The 17558-nt window shown below is 34.9% G+C and overlaps 1 protein-coding gene across 1 annotated transcript; it reads left to right on the forward strand.

Annotated features, from left to right (window-relative positions):
- Positions 1 to 6505: 6505 nt before the first annotated feature.
- Positions 6506 to 7802, forward strand: LOC111777665 (peroxidase 51-like). The gene is made up of 4 exons (XM_023657371.1): positions 6506 to 6766; positions 6830 to 7030; positions 7116 to 7281; positions 7393 to 7802. The coding sequence occupies exons 1-4, from the start codon at positions 6539 to 6541 to the stop codon at positions 7800 to 7802; spliced, it is 1005 nt and encodes a 334-aa protein (XP_023513139.1). The 5' UTR covers positions 6506 to 6538.
- The last annotated feature ends 9756 nt before the right edge of the window (positions 7803 to 17558 follow it).

The raw sequence follows: 17558 nt of genomic DNA on the forward strand, positions 1-17558 counted from the left end.
TCTGGGGGGATACCCCCATCCCATCACGAGGGTACGAACGCGTACATCCAATGGCAGGACAACGATCGTTATGCATTGCATAGCGCTGCCGTGACGGTTCTAGTTTTAATGGGTCCCGGCATAAGGGGCTCCCAGAGTATGCCCACCAGATAAGGATAGTGGCCCAGCGGTGTGCAAACTAGCTGGTGAACCCATACTCGCACGTATGGGCTGTGTGTAGAGTATATAGTACACGTCCACGATTACCCGTTNCAACAGATAAAAAAAAAGAGATTAGGGAATTAAAAACCACACATTTGAAAATAGAGATCCACTCTAAATTAGGAATACATGAGAATAGAATTAAAAGGCAACGATCAAAAAAGAGATTAGGGAATTAAAAACCACAAANGCAACTCGAGATCATGATACATTCATACGATAGTAGTATTTATTTTCTTAGACTTGGGATAAAATAGAATGTTTTAAACTTAAACGCTTATTTATTTTATTTCGGNAAATAGAGATCCACCCTAAATTTGGAATACATGAGAACAGAATTAAAAGGCAACAGATAAAAAAGAGATTAAGGAATTAAAAACCACAAACTAAATATGGAGNGTTAAATATATTTTCGAAACACGTAAGTCCATGGTTGTGTTTTAAGTTAAAGGTTATGTTTTATGGAATTTAAATGAAGTCTTCCGCATTCAATGTTTATGGTACGTATATAGTAGCGACCTTAAATTAAGTAGAAAATTTTGGGTCGTTGCACATCCCTCCATACTACAAGATTTTGTTAGTTTTTTTTTTAATTTCGGTTACATTTACATAATAGCTAATTATGGGCATAAAGTAGGAATGTTANTTAATTTGATGGAATACCTCAGTAAAAATTTGGAGGGACGAGTCAAGCTAATCTTGAAATAGGATAGAACTTGGGTTAAGGCTAAAGTATTAGAATTGATGTTGTGTATTGACATATGACCCGCAGTTGCACGTGTCATATCTATGTGATGTATGTGAATTGTTTATGAAACAATATGGCTATGATATGTGAATGGTATGATAACTCTTATGGTATGATGCTTTAGATACTATGTTTGAGGTAGGATACGAGAAGAACATCATAAACGTAATGTAATGATATGGCTAAGACATGTTCATGGAACAATATAGTTAGGTTATGTATAGAAAACAGTATGATTATGATAGGTTGATAAAACAATACGGTTAAGATACATTCATGCAATGATATGGCTAGAATACGTTCACGAAACGCTATGAGTAGGATACGTTCATGAAACATTATAGCTAGGATATGTTTGGGAAACGTTATGACTAAGATATGTTCATGAAACAATATGACTATGATATGTATAGGAACAATAAGACTATGAGAAGTTTAAGAAATGATATGACCAAGATATACATATGGAACGATATGACTATGAAGCATGTACGAAATGGTATGACTATGATAGGAGATGGGAACAAAGTATATATTTATATATATTATAATATGATATGAGAATGATATGATATATGTTATGATATGATATGATATATTTGATGAATTGATATATCTGTAATATGATATGTTGAAGGCATGCTCGGGATATGTTATGTGACTGTTATGATATATGAAATGATATGACATGTGCATGATGAGAATGCTATGTCTGGAAGCATGAAAACGTATGACATGCCATATGTGTATAATATAAATGATATGATATGATTGATATGCAAAACGACGAACTAGCATGAAATACAACCCCGACATACGTGTGAAGGGTATGATTTATCATATCATATCATTTACGATATGAAAAATGATATGATATGAAGGAAGACGCTAGCAGGGTTGTATTAAATGATAATGAAAATTGAAAAGTGTTGGGACCTCATGCACTATTGTGTGCTCATGCATCGGGGCATACTCCTTATCCTTCATGATAATACGAACGCGTACGCTACGAAGCAGAAAAACGATCATTATGTTTATCATAATGTTGTCGTGACGGTCGCTATTCCTAACGAGTGTCTGATATCAACAGCTATCAGAGAATGGTCGCCTGACTAGAAACGGGCCCAAGAGGTGTGTGAATCGACTAGTGGGTCCATACTCGCATGTGTGGACCATGTGTAGGGAAATTAAGTACAAATCTAATTGCCCGTTAGGATAACCACTATAGGAAAATAGATTGATATGATAGGTCCCATTCATGAAATTGTATGGGTTTGCATTTAACCTCAATAGTGGGTCCTTACTAAGTATTTCTTAAAATACTCAAGTCACGTGCTACTTCTATTTCAAATAAAGGCAAGACATCCTTGTACGGCTGACGACGGTATCGCAACTCGAGACCATAGCCCATGCATAAGGTAGATGCATTTATTTTCTCACACACACACAAACACACACACGCACATGCACATGCACATGCACACACACGCACGCATTCTTTGCAAGGGTGAAGATCCTATTTTCACATAATCAACTTGTACCAACTTGTACCAAGTGAAAAGAAATGCCACAACCATTCAGTCTAAATAAACCTCTCTTAATTTCAAACTCAACAATTTTACTTTTGGGAGCCACTATAATTTTTTTTTCCTCCCGAGGAACCTCTTTAATTTTATAACTCTAGGTTGCTAATCAAGATCGTCCTCAACGGATACAATATCAACTCCATGAATCTCGTGCATTTATAGAAAGTTGAAGAGGTTTCAATGGAAGGTTTTAGGGTTTAGGTCCCTAAACCCTAAACTCTAAACCCTAAACCAGTCGGATTCAATTTCACACGGCAAATTAGCAAGAAAAAAAATAAAGATGAGCCTCGATTTTGTTAGGTTTATGAAGTTTATTAATTTCATTTTGAAATGTTTTGGTTAGAGACACCAAATATTTTAAAAGAATTTCACTTAATAATGGTGTTATTACTTAGAAATGGATATTTTGATAAATTATCCTTTCATGCAAATGATTGGAAGAGAGATATTGGATAAAATCCAAAACTCTCAAGTCAATAAGAGAGAGATCACTCCACTAATTGTTTAAGCAAATATTATTATTTTATAGTAAGAATTTTAAAAAGTATGTCTATATTTATCATGTGATTGAGTTCACAAACCGCAATCTACGATGGACAATGTGAGGTGACAACCATAAATAATGACACACAACCTGTATGCAATTTATTATTTTTAAAAACAAAAGTAGGCATGTTCCAGTCATTTATTTATTTATTTATTTATTATTATTATTATTATTATTATATCGGTTAAAAGTATGTTTCCACCGTTTAAATACGATACAAGCTGAAAAAAATTCTAACCTTATTCTAACCAAAAGATTAGTTCAAGCTATTTCATTCCCTCTCAAATGGTTGCTATGAAGCTTAAGTCCATCACTAATCGATATTGTCTCTTTGGAGTTTCCCTTTCGGGCTTTCCCTCCTTACTGGCACACCATCTCGTGTCTACCCTTCGGGGAATAGCTTCCTCACTGGCACATTACTCAATGTCTAGCTCTGATACCATTTGTAACGACCTAAGCCCATTGCTAGGAGATATTGTTCTTTTTGGGCTTTCCCTTATGGGCTTCTCTGATACCATTTGTAACGCCCCAAGCTCACTGCTAGCAAATATAGTTCTCTTTGGGTTTTTCCTTAAGAGCTTCCCCTCAAAGCTTTAAAAAGCACTCCTCCATGTTGTTTACTAGAAGTTCTTGAAAGTAAAAATCAATAATTTATTTATGTTTGACATGGAAGCAATAACCGTGGGTGGTGGTCGATGATGAGTAGAAAAAGATAGTAGTCATTGTTAGATGAACACGACTCTCCACAATGATATGATATTGTCCACTTCGAGCATAAACTCTCATGACTTTGTATTGGGCTTCCCTAAAATACCTCGTATCAATGGAGATAGTATTCTTTAATTATAAACCCATGATTATTCCCTAAATTAGTCGATGTGAGACTTTCATCCAACCATCGTCAATGGTGGTAGCCTATAACTAGGTAGTTATGGATGCAAGTAGTTGTCGACCACAACGAACGAAAAATAGTATAAGGGTAATTTAGTCATTTTTATATATTTATGAAAATTTGAGAGAAATTTTCAATTAAATAATAGATTCAAATGTTTTACGTTAAATAATTTATTTTCGAAACTCGTTTTAATAAGTTATTGTGCGTGATTGACGAACAATGAAAATTGACTTTTAAAAAAAGAAAATTAAGGAAATAAGACATTTTTATTTAATTTAAATTAAAAAGGAAAAAGAATGAAAACAATTTTACAATTTTAAAGCCATGATGAGTTTATAATGTATAACAGGTAAGAGATTCTTAAAATTTATATTTATATAAAATAAAAATTAAACACACAAAAGCTCAAAAGTCAAAACCAGCTGAATTATGAGTTGGTAGCCACGTTGGATTTAAAATAAAATAAAAACAAAAGTCTTATGGAATGAAGTAATTCATTAATGCAAACAACAATTATTCTAATTTACTTAATTATTCCTATTATTAAACTAATAATGACGTGGAAAATCTAAATAATTTAATTACATTAAAATATGAGTTGTTCCCAATTACAGGGATTAAATTTTCTAATTTTGAATTGCATTCATTTTGCACGATATATCACAACCATTCCTCGACTTTGCCCAAGTCAAAGTCAACCCCTTTCAACTATTTAATCTTGATTGGGGTAATTATTCTATGTTTGACCAAAAATTAAAATGAAAATACCCTTATTTATTAATTTTTTCCCGGAACTCTAAATAAGATACAGACTTAAATATTTAGAATAAAATAAAATATACTATAAATAATCCCAAAGGAAAGAATATTAATATATAATATCTCAGATATATTCCATAATTAATATATTCTCCAAATATATCGATGCAAAAAAACTCTGGGTGACGACCTGTCTTAACTAATTAAATATAGACTAGTAATTAAGCATTAATTAATTTAAAAATTATACAAATATCTAATTATTTACTTGCAGCGTCATCCCATCACAATTCAAGTAGTCACTTGGTCCATGGTTAAGGTNTTTTCAACTATTTTAATCTTGATTCGGTAATTATTCTATGTTTGACCAAAAATTAAAATGAAAAAACCCTTATTTATTAATTTTTTCCCCAGAACTCTAAATAAGATACAAACTTAAGAATAAAATAAAATATACTATAAATAATCCTAAAGGAAAGAATATTAATATATAATATTTCAGATATATTTCATAATTAATATATTCTCCAAATATGTCGATACAAAAAAAACTCTAGGTGACGACCGGTCTTAACTAATTAAATATAGACTAGTAATTAAGCATTAATTAATTTAAAAATTATACAAATATCTAATTATTTACTTGCAGCGTCATCCCATCACAATTCAAGTAGTCACTTGGTCCATGGTTAAGGTTAATTGACTCTAGGATAACGACACTAATTATCATCTTAAAATCGACGTTTTTTAGTGTATGTGTCAATTTGTGGCGTAAAAATGAGATTTAATAGAATTAAAACCGCCGTTCACACAAAAATGCTTGAGGAGTCCAGTATCAATTTAGGTTTAGATTTAATTCAATATAATTCAATATTAGCCTGTATGAAAATAAAGATAATATATTTGTTTCGATTTAATCTTCAGACAACTCAAAAATTAGCTGTCAAATAGTTTTTTTTTTTTAAATAATAATATGGAGAGTATTTTTCTTAATATAATTTTGTATATGCCATTTTGAAAAAAAAATTATTAATATAATATTTTTTACTCATTGACTTAAAAATTATAAATTTGTAATTACTTGTATGTTATTATAATTCAACTAATTTAGGTATAATTTGTTTTATGTAANCTAAAATCGACGTTGTTAAGTGTATGTGACAATTTGTGGCGTAAAAATGAGATTTAATAGAACTAAAACCGCTGTTCACACAAAAATGCTTGAGGAGTCAGGTATTAATTTAGGTTTAGATTTAATTCAATATAATTCAATATTAGCGTGTATGAAAATAAAGACAATATATTTGTTTCGATTTAATCTTTAGACAACTCAAAAATTAGCTGTCAAATAGTTTTTTTTTTTTAAATAATAATATGGAGAGTATTTTTCTTAATATAATTTTGTATATGCCATTTTGAAAAAAAAATTATTAATATAATATTTTTTACTCATTGACTTAAAAATTATAAATTTGTAATTACTTGTATGTTATTATAATTCAACTAATTTAGGTATAATTTGTTTTATGTAAAAAAAAATTTAATAATTGTGAATGCGTGATAATTAATATTTTATTTATTTATTTGAGTTTTGAGTGTAGGAAAGGATTTGATGTTTATATTATTTATAGAATAAGTGAATATTAACTTATTAAAATAAAGAATTGAGAAAAATATATTTCATTTAAAAAAAAAAACATAAAAATCTATGAGACTAGTCTTGTGTGTGCATATTTATATGTGCTTTCTTCTTCTACATTCTCAACACTAGGAGAGAGAGAGAGCCATTTTCAAAAGAGAAAATGGGAGGAACTAGTTTGGGAAGCTTGGTAATGGTCTTTGTTCTTGTTTTGACATCGTTATTGGCCGTTGTTCCGATATCCGAGGCACAACTCCGACAGAATTTCTATGCAGATGTTTGCCCTAACGTCGAGAGTATAGTTCGAACTGCAGTCACGAAGAAGTTTCGACAAACGTTTGTTACAGTTCCTGCTACTCTCCGCCTCTTCTTCCATGATTGTTTTGTTCAGGTAATAATCGATTCTATAAACTAAAATAATCAAATATGTTTTTCTAAGTTTTATTTGATATAGGGATGTGACGCGTCGGTGATGATTGGCTCGAATGGAGGCAATCAAGTAGAAAAAGATCATCCAGATAATCTTTCACTAGCAGGAGATGGATTCGATACGGTGATAAAAGCGAAAGCAGCAGTTGACGCTGTGCCGGAGTGTAGAAATAAAGTCTCGTGCGCGGATATTCTTGTGATGGCGACTCGAGATGTCATTTCATTGGTTCGTGCTCTCACCGAGTCATGGTAAAATTTAGTATTTACACGAGGGATGAGTTAATTATGGTAAATTCCTTACTGGATTACAGGCTCGAGGGCCTTCCTATGCTGTGGAGCTAGGGAGGAAGGATGGGCTTGTTTCAAGGGCTTCCGATGTGGAGGGAAAATTGCCTCAGCCGAGCTTTAATCTCAATCAATTGAATGCCATGTTTGCTGCTCATGGCCTTTCTCAGGCTGACATGATTGCTCTGTCTGGTAACTATATATATCATATTTGAACTTTTATTATAGATAAATATCTAAATATTTGTCTGAGATTAATTTTAGCAAATATTCTGGTTAATGACTATGGAAATTACGGTGCAGCTGCGCACACGGTAGGATTCTCCCACTGCACGAAGTTGTTGAACAGGATATACAATTTCAGCCGTACAAATCCAGTGGATCCAACGTTGAACGCGACATATGCAGCCAAGCTTCAAGGAATGTGTCCGAGAGACGTGGATCCGAGGATAGCAATAGACATGGATCCAAACACTCCCACTAGATTCGACAATATGTACTTCAAGAATCTCCAGCAAGGAATGGGCCTTTTCACTTCCGACCAAGTCCTCTTCACCGACGCAAGGTCCAGGCCCACTGTTAAGATTTGGGCCCATAGTGGACAAACCTTCTACAAGGCCTTCGTTGATGCCATGACTAAGTTGGGCCGGGTCGGAGTGAAGACCGGATCCAATGGCAATATTCGCACCGACTGTAGTGTTTTCAACTCTTGAAACAAATGCTTTCAATTTTATCATCATTATTAAGATTGTTTTTTTTTTTTTTTCTAATTTCATTTGATTTTCATTTTTTTTCTCGATTAGTGTACTCTTGTAAAAAAAAAAGTATCGGTTTTGATGGTGTGATTTTTTAAATATTTTAAATGTTGATGTCCACGTGAATATAGCATGTTGGCACTACTCCACGTGAATATGCATTAGAAGTTGGATTCACGACGAGATAATGTTCGAACATGTGGGTAAAACAAAATTTATGATGCCCCAATTCGTTTCAAATTCACTTCAATTCAAACTAACTCGGGTAAGTATCATTACTAGACCATTAGTTTAGAAGTTTTATAAAATATTTGTGAAAGATTTAGATATGAAGATATTTTAGGAGTATAATAGAAATATTTAGATATGAAGATATTTTAGGAGTATAATAGAAATATTTTAGAAATAAAGATTTAGATATTTTAGAAATCAATATAGAATACCACAAATGTGTGGTTAACATTGTTTAGTCTCTAAATACACCTCTACCTTATCAAGTTTTCATTCCAAGAAAAGCAAATGGTAGCCGTCTCCTACTATGTTTTGTAATCTTTTCTTGATTAGTCTTAATAAAGGTGTGATTATTTCCCACGAAAGGAGTGTTGAGTTATGGAGTATTCTCCCTGTATTTATAGCTTGGTTAATGGCTATATCCAGTAAAGCTATATTTGGTAAAGCCATATATGGTGAAGCTATATCCGGTAAAGTTATATATGGTACATAGCTATATATAGTAGATGGTTAAATCTGGTAAAGCTATATTTAGTAGACTGAACCATATATATATCCCGTCCAGTAAAGCTCTTAAACGTACTTTCTATTCTCTGTACTCTCTTGTTGTACATGCCTGAAGTCATCAATAAAAAAAAATCCTTTTAGCCAGAGTTCTCCTTGCAATTCTCTCCATTCTTTTCTTTGTGATCATCTAGATCGAGCGTGTGCGTTGTTGTGCGATCCTAACAACTGGTATCAGAGCAAGGCAAAATTCACCACGATCTGTGAAGATGAAAAGTTCAAAGATTGGAATTGAGAAGTTCGATGGATCCGATTTCGGTTTCTGGAAGATGCAGATTGAAGATTATCTGTACCAGAAAGATCTTCACGAACCTCTGTTGGGGGTGAAGCCGGATACCATGACCACGGAACAGTGGAAGCTCAAGGATCGACAAGCCTTAGGGATGATCCGGTTGACGCTATCCAGAAACGTGGCGTTTAACATCATCAAGGAGAAGACAACGTCAGATCTGATGAAGGCGCTGTCAAATATGTATGAAAAACCGTCGGCTATGAACAAGGTGTATTTGATGCGTAGATTGTTCAATCTACAGATGTCTGAAGGTGGACGTGTTGCGGATCATATAAATGAATTCAATATGATCATAAGTCAACTGGGTTCGGTGGAAATTAATTTCGAAGATGAAATTAAAGCGTTGATTTTGATGTCATCCTTACCCGAGTCATGGGATACTGTTGTTGCCGCAATCAGCAGTTCCCGAGGATCTGATAAACTGAAGTTTGATGAAATTCGAGATGTAGTTCTCAGCGAAAGTATTCGCAAACGGGAAACTGGAGATTCATCAGGCAATGCTCTCAGTGTTGATCGAAGGGGAAGAAGCAAATCAAAGAGCTCAAACAAACATGGGCGTTCAAAATCAAAGAACCGGGGAAAATCTCCAAACAAACCCAACGTAACGTGTTGGAGCTGTGGGGGAAAAGGACACTTTCGGACAGATTGTACAAAGCTAAAGAAGAAGCAGAATCATAAATCTGAAGATGATGATGATTCTATATACACAACAGAAGATGCTGAGGACGTTTTAATCCTTAGTGTGGATAGCCCAGCTGAATCCTGGATTTTGGATTCAGGTGCATCGTTCCATTCGTCTCCAAGTAAGGAATTGTTTCGAAATTTCAAATCAGGAAATTTCGGGAAGGTGTATCTTGCCGACAATAAAACCTTGGAGATTGAAGGAAAGGGAGATGTCTCCATACAAACTCCAGCAGGAAATCAATGGACATTACAAGATGTCAGATACATTCCTGGTCTCAAGAAGAACCTGATCTCTATTGGTCAGTTGGATAGCACAGGCTATGCAGCAGAGTTTGGAAAGAGTTCCTGGAAGATTGTGAAGGGCGCCATGGTTGTTGCGCGTGGCACAAAATCTGGAACCTTATACACTACTGCAGAGTGTATAAACATGACTGCTGCTGCTGAGAGTGCTTCCAATTCAAGTCTATGGCACAATAGACTTGGACATATGAGCGTCAAAGGAATGAAGATGCTCACTGCGAAAGGAGCTTTAGAAGGCTTAAAATCTGTTGATATGGGTCTTTGTGAGAGCTGCGTTATGGGCAAACAGAAACGAGTTAGTTTCACAAAGGCTGCCAGAGAACCGAAGAAAGTGCGGTTGGAAATGGTCCATACAGACGTCTGGGGACCATCTCCAGTTTCATCACTTGGTGGATCAAGGTACTACGTCACCTTCATCGATGACTTCAGCAGGAAGGTATGGGTTTACTTTCTGAAACATAAGTCAGATGTGTTTACCACCTTCAAGAAGTGGAAAGCTGAAGTTGAAAATCAGACCGGCTTGAAGATCAAATGCCTGAGGTCTGACAATGGAGGAGAGTACAACAAATCAGAGTTTATAACATTTTGTGCAGCTGAGGGAATTAGATTAATAAGAACAATTCCCGGTAAGGCAAGACAAAATGGTATTGCAGAAAGGATGAACAGAACCTTGAATGAGCGAGCAAGAAGCATGAGGATTCATTCTGGATTGCCAAAGGCATTCTGGGCTGATGCTGTGAACACAGCAGCATATTTGATTAATAGAGGGCCGTCAGTACCCTTGAAGTTCAAATTGCCCGAAGAAGTATGGACAGGAAAAGAACTCAAGTACTCTCACTTGAGAACCTTTGGCTGTACTGCATATGTTCATGTTGATCCAGAGAAGAGAGATAAGCTTGATGCTAAGGCTGTGAAATGCTACTTCATAGGCTATGGCTCTGACATGTTCGGGTATAGGTTTTGGGATGAGAAAAATATGAAGATCCTAAGACACTGTGATGTGACCTTTGATGAAAATGTCATGTACAAGGACAGAGAGAAGATAAACTCTGAGACTACGAAGCAAGTGGGAGTTGAATTTGAGTGGCAAGAAAATTCACACAGTGATGGTACAACAGAAGCTCAAGAAACTCCTGATCCTATTGCTGAAGAACCAGACGTGGAGCAAGTTGCACCTGAACAGGTGTTGAGAAGATCATCCAGAACTACCAGAGCACCAGACAGATATTCAACCTCATTACACTATCTGTTGCTGACTGACGAAGGAGAACCAGAGTCCTTTGATGAGGCCCTACAAGTGGAAGATTCAACTAAGTGGGAGCAAGCCATGGATGATGAGATGAGCTCACTTGAAAGGAATAATACGTGGGTGCTGACTGAGTTGCCTACAGGAAAGAGAGCTCTGTTGAACAAATGGGTGTTCAAAATCAAGGTTGAACCAGATGGCAGAAGGAGGTTTAAGGCTCGGTTAGTAGTTAAAGGATATTCACAAAGAAAAGGCATTGATTATGCTGAGATCTTTTCTCCAGTTGTGAAATTAACTACTATCCGAATTCTACTGAGTATTGTTGCATCGGAGAATTTGCACCTTGAGCAAATGGATGTAAAAACGGCATTTTTACATGGAGATCTAGACGAGGAGATCTATATGCAACAACCCGAAGGATTTGCAGCTCCAAGCAAGGAGCACATGGTGTGTAAGCTCAATAAGAGCTTGTATGGACTGAAACAAGCACCGAGACAATGGTACAAGAAGTTTGACTCCTTCATGAGCAAGAGTGGTTTCCACAGAAGTGAAAAGGATCAGTGTTGCTACCTCAAGAAATACACTGATTCTTATGTGTTTCTACTCCTGTATGTGGATGATATACTAATTGCTGGATCAAGTATGAGGGAGATAAACCACCTGAAGGCAAGCTTGTCTTCAGTATTTGAGATGAAAGATTTAGGTGCAGCGAAGCAGATCCTTGGGATGAGGATTTCTCGAGATAGATCTGCTGGCACATTAAATCTATCCCAAGAGCAGTACATTGAGAAGGTGTTGTCCAAATTCAAGATGAATAACGCTAAACCCAGGACTACCCCCTTGGCAAATCATATTAAATTGTCAAAGGGGCAATCTCCCAAGACAGTTGAGGAACGTGAGCACATGGCATCAGTTCCGTACGCTTCTGCAGTTGGGAGTTTGATGTATGCTATGGTCTGCACTAGACCTGACATAACACATGCAGTGGGAGTTGTTAGCAAGTACATGGCAAATCCAGGGAAGGAACATTGGGAAGCTGTGAAGTGGCTTCTAAGATATCTGAGAGGTACATCCAATACTACACTTTGTTATGGCAATGGCAAAGTAGTTCTGCAAGGTTTTGTGGATGCTGATCTGAGTGGAGATGTAGACTCCAGCAAGAGCACATCTGGGTATATCTACACTATAGATGGAACAGCAGTGAGTTGGATGTCTAAGCTTCAGAAATGCGTTGCTCTTTCATCTACTGAAGCTGAGTACGTGGCCATAGCTGAAGCTGGAAAGGAGATGATATGGATGACAGACTATCTAGAAGAATTAGGCCGGAAGCAGTGCAAGAAGATCCTTTATACAGATAGTCAGAGTGCCATACAGTTGGTGAAAAACCCAGTCTATCATTCAAGAACAAAACACATTAGAAGACGGTACCATTTCACTCGCAGGTTAGTGGAAGAAGGCGATATGTGTTTGGAGAAGATAGAGGGTGCAAAGAATCCAGCAGACATGTTGACAAAATGTGTTGATGTTGGAAAATTAAAGCTATGCAAAGCCCTAATTGGTATGGTGTAGGATCAGTCTCCAAGTGGGAGAATTGTTGAGTTATGGAGTCTGCTCCCTGTATTTATAGCTTGGTCAACGGCTATATCCGGTAAAGCTATATTTGGTAAAGCCATATATGGTGAAGCTATATCCGGTAAAGCTATATATGGTACATAGCTATATATAGTAGATGGTTAAATCTGGTAAAGCTATATTTAGTAGACTGAACCATATATATATCCCGTCCAGTAAAGCTTTGAAATGTACTTTCTATTCTCTGTACTCTCTCTTGTTGTACATGCCTGAAGTCATCAATAAAAAAAAATCCTTTTAGCCAGAGTTCTCCTTGCAATTCTCTCCATCCTTTTCTTTGTGATCATCTAGATCGAGCGTGTGCGTTGTTGTGCGATCCTAACAAAGAGTTGTGTTCAACAATCTAGTATAATAGAAAGGTTGGTATACGTTGTCTGATCTCTTGAATCTCTTAGTATGCACTGTGGCTACAGGTTTGCTGGATCTTCCACATCAGAAATAATTTCTTGAGATTATTAATAGGTGAGTTTCTTTACTATGTGAGTAGTTCGTGACTTTACAAGTTATATGTTGAAAACTAGCTTATTTTGTATTACTTAGGTGCTGTCAACACGACAGGTGATCTCCAAGTCGTCAAAGGAACCAAGAAACTCAATAGAAACAAGTATAACATGTGGGTAACGTGCATGATGTTCTATCTACAAGAACAAGACCTTCGAAAAGTCATTGGCGGAAGCGAAATGATGTTGTTAAAGGAGGATGCTAATGGCATCTTGCGCAAATGAAGAATCAAAGCAGACAAAATAATATTTTCCTTGAAGACCATAGTCCAAGAAGAGTTGTTGGAGCACATTCAGGATGACAAGACACTAAAAGAAACATGAGACACGTTTGTGATACTTTTCTAAAAAAGAATGATACGAGGTTATAACTTCTAGATAACGAGTTATTGTCAATCTCACAATGCAACATAATGATTACTCAATACTTCCATGGGGTCAAGTCGATCTGTCAGGAGATTGGTGAACTAGCTCCAAAGTTTGTCATTGGAGAAGCTCCAATGAAGAGGACCATATAAAAAAAAAAAAAAAAAAAAAAAACATGTTAACAATGTCACAACTAACACATTAGACAACTCCATCTCGTTTGAGTTAGAAGATGTGAAAATCTATGAAGATGTTAAGATATTGTAAAAGCCTAGATAGAAGGGCAAAGAGTGGGATCCTTTTACATGTTATTAGAAGAGTCCGCCTAGGTTGACAAAATAGATTTTTAAGATATGAGATATTAGATATTCGAATAGCCCAAAATAATAATAATAATAATAAACAAATAAATAGACAAATAAAATTAATAATAAAAAAGAAAATTAGGTTGAAAAAAAATAACCTTTATCGGCCTCTCTCTCCACTGATCTCTCCTCCTTTCTCCATTTATGACTCCTCAACCAACCACGCCAAAAGATCACCTTACTGCACAAAGAAATCAGAAAAACAGAAAAAAGGTCAAATTCGGTAAAAACGAGAGATGTAGGCGTAGTTAAGGTATATATTAAATCATTCCTTTCCTTTATCTCAATTTCATTTTTAAGAAATTACAACTAATTAGATCTCTCCCAAATTGTTGCAATTATTTAGCTTATGTTAGTATTTTTATACTAAGTAGCCAAAAGAATGGATTAAAATAAAAATAAAAAAGATCTATGAATATCTACTTAACGGAATTAAAAAAAAAAAAAGAAGTGGGAACGATGAATTTGGTGAACATCTTTAATAGGGTGAAGAGTCTTGATATAAGTGGGAACGAATTCAAGGGGTGAAAGCAAGCTAATTTGGAGTTAGATAGAACTTAGGCTCAGGTCATTCAAATAAGTGGCATTACTATCGGCATGATTATATTTGATGTTGATACGTGCCCTATGATTCTGGACGTGTCATATATATTGATATGTGTGAATTGTTTATAGATCGATATGCTTATGATATGATATGTATATGTATAATATGTGAATTATATGATAATATTTATGATACAATTTATTCAATGATATGTTTGAGATAAGATACGAGAAGGATGCAGTAAACGATAAAAATGATATGATCACGGTAAAAGAATATGGTTAGGTTAAGGGTAAAGAAGTTATGTTACTTAGTTCGATGACAATGTATTACTGACGTTACAGGCGAAAATTTTGGTAGTGAATGTATCAAAATTTAGAGAGAAATTTTTTTACTTCTTCCTTGTTAAAATGATGCGGCTTCCCCTTACGAGGAAAATTTCAATTTGTCCAATGCTGATAAAGACAATTTCAAAATTGTATTTCCAATATGATTCAAAATATTTTGTAATTTGTTTTAATCTAAATTTAACATTTGCAGTGTAGAAATTGAACTATCGACTTTAGCGATAGAGCAAACATGGAACCGTACTCAAATGGGCAAAAAAAAAAAAAAAAAAAACNGGAAACTCACGACGTAATGGAATATTATTGGACAAGTTAATAAGAAAAATAATAGTTTCAAATAGAGAGAAAGATCGTAAACTCACGACGTAATGGAATATCATTGGACAAGTTAATAAGAAAAATAATAGTTTCAAATAGAGAGAAAGATCGTTCAACAATACAATAATGTCTTTAATGAAAACTCTGTATCTTTAATGAAATGAATAAAGACCACGTGAAATATACAATAATACACTCGAGATTACTTTATAAGTACATTTGATTGAACAAGCTTAAACCATTGACTTTGGGGATCTTCTTGGCATTGAGAATCATCTCGACACATGCACTTCTTAGTCACAATTTGAAGTGAATGTGAAGAAGCCCTTTGCAAGCACAGGATTAGTCGTTGTTCATCACTAGTCGCCAGTTGAAGTTTGGCATTTGAAGCATTTTTCAACTTCATAGTAGGAAATATTAAATTTTGACCCTCAAGAATGGCTACAAGGTCTTAGTTTAGTTGTTCAACGCTTCACCAACCAACCAACGGTACGTACCACATCAAATTTTTGTCTCACATTCTTGAAGCTATACTCGAGCATTAGAAGACTTCTATAATATTACATTGACAAAATAATAATATATCTTTTTATGGTATTTAGGTGGTTTCAATGAGCTTGCGAAATGAGATACGAGGAACAATGGAAAACGCAAATGATTGGAACAATTTGTTAGGTTATGGAGTCTGCTCCTTATTTATAGCTTGGTGAACGGTTATATCCGGTAAAGCTATATTTGGTAAAGTTATATCTAGTAAAGCTATATATGGTAAATAGCTATATATAGTAGATTGCTAAATCTGGTAAAGCTATATATAGTAAACTAAACCATATATATATCGGTCCGGTAGAGCTTTGAAAAGGTACTTTCTATTCTTTGTACTCTCTCTTGTTTGTACATACCTGAAGTCATCAATAAAAAATCGTTTTAGCCAGAGTTCTCCTTGCAATTTTCTCTATCCTTTTCTTTGTGTTCATCTAGATCGAGTTTGTGCGTTGTTGTGCGATCCTAACAACTGGTATCAGAGCTATCAACTGGTATCGATCCTAACAACTGGTATCAGAGCTAACAATTGGTGTCGATCCTAACAACTGGTATCAGAGCCAGGCGGAAGTTAGAGCCAGGCGAAAGTCAAAGCTAGGCGAAATTCACCACGATCTGTGAAGATGGAAAGTTCAAAGATTGGAATTGAGAAGTTCGATGGATCCGATTTCGGTTTCTGGAAGATGCAGNAAAGACAATTTCAAAATTGTATTTCCAATATGATTCAAAATATTTTGTAATTTGTTTTAATCTAAATTTAACATTTGCAGTGTAGAAATTGAACTATCGACTTTAGCGATAGAGCAAACATGGAACCGTACTCAAATGGGCAAAAAAAAAAAAAAAAAAAAAAANAAAAAAAAAACATAGTATTTTGTGTTGTGTTTTTTTCCGCCTTTTTAGTTTGAGAATGAGAGATGAGAAGATTGAAACATCATCATTTAGAATGACAAAGTTTGTGTGTCATCCACTTAGGTATGCTAGAATTGGCAAAATACACCGTATTTGAGGAATGTGAATGCGGAAGACCAATTTTATAAATGACATCATATCATATGCGCTAAGCTAATAAATTAAATTAAAGAGTGAGGAAACTCACGACGTAATGGAATATTATTGGACAAGTTAATAAGAAAAATAATAGTTTCAAATAGAGAGAAAGATCGTAAACTCACGACGTAATGGAATATCATTGGACAAGTTAATAAGAAAAATAATAGTTTCAAATAGAGAGAAAGATCGTTCAACAATACAATAATGTCTTTAATGAAAACTCTGTATCTTTAATGAAATGAATAAAGACCACGTGAAATATACAATAATACACTCGAGATTACTTTATAAGTACATTTGATTGAACAAGCTTAAACCATTGACTTTGGGGATCTTCTTGGCATTGAGAATCATCTCGACACATGCACTTCTTAGTCACAATTTGAAGTGAATGTGAAGAAGCCCTTTGCAAGCACAGGATTAGTCGTTGTTCATCACTAGTCGCCAGTTGAAGTTTGGCATTTGAAGCATTTTTCAACTTCATAGTAGGAAATATTAAATTTTGACCCTCAAGAATGGCTACAAGGTCTTAGTTTAGTTGTTCAACGCTTCACCAACCAACCAACGGTACGTACCACATCAAATTTTTGTCTCACATTCTTGAAGCTATACTCGAGCATTAGAAGACTTCTATAATATTACATTGACAAAATAATAATATATCTTTTTATGGTATTTAGGTGGTTTCAATGAGCTTGCGAAATGAGATACGAGGAACAATGGAAA

Source organism: Cucurbita pepo, chromosome LG01 (genome assembly GCF_002806865.2).
Source record: "Cucurbita pepo subsp. pepo cultivar mu-cu-16 chromosome LG01, ASM280686v2, whole genome shotgun sequence".
NCBI classification, from domain to species: domain Eukaryota; kingdom Viridiplantae; phylum Streptophyta; class Magnoliopsida; order Cucurbitales; family Cucurbitaceae; genus Cucurbita; species Cucurbita pepo.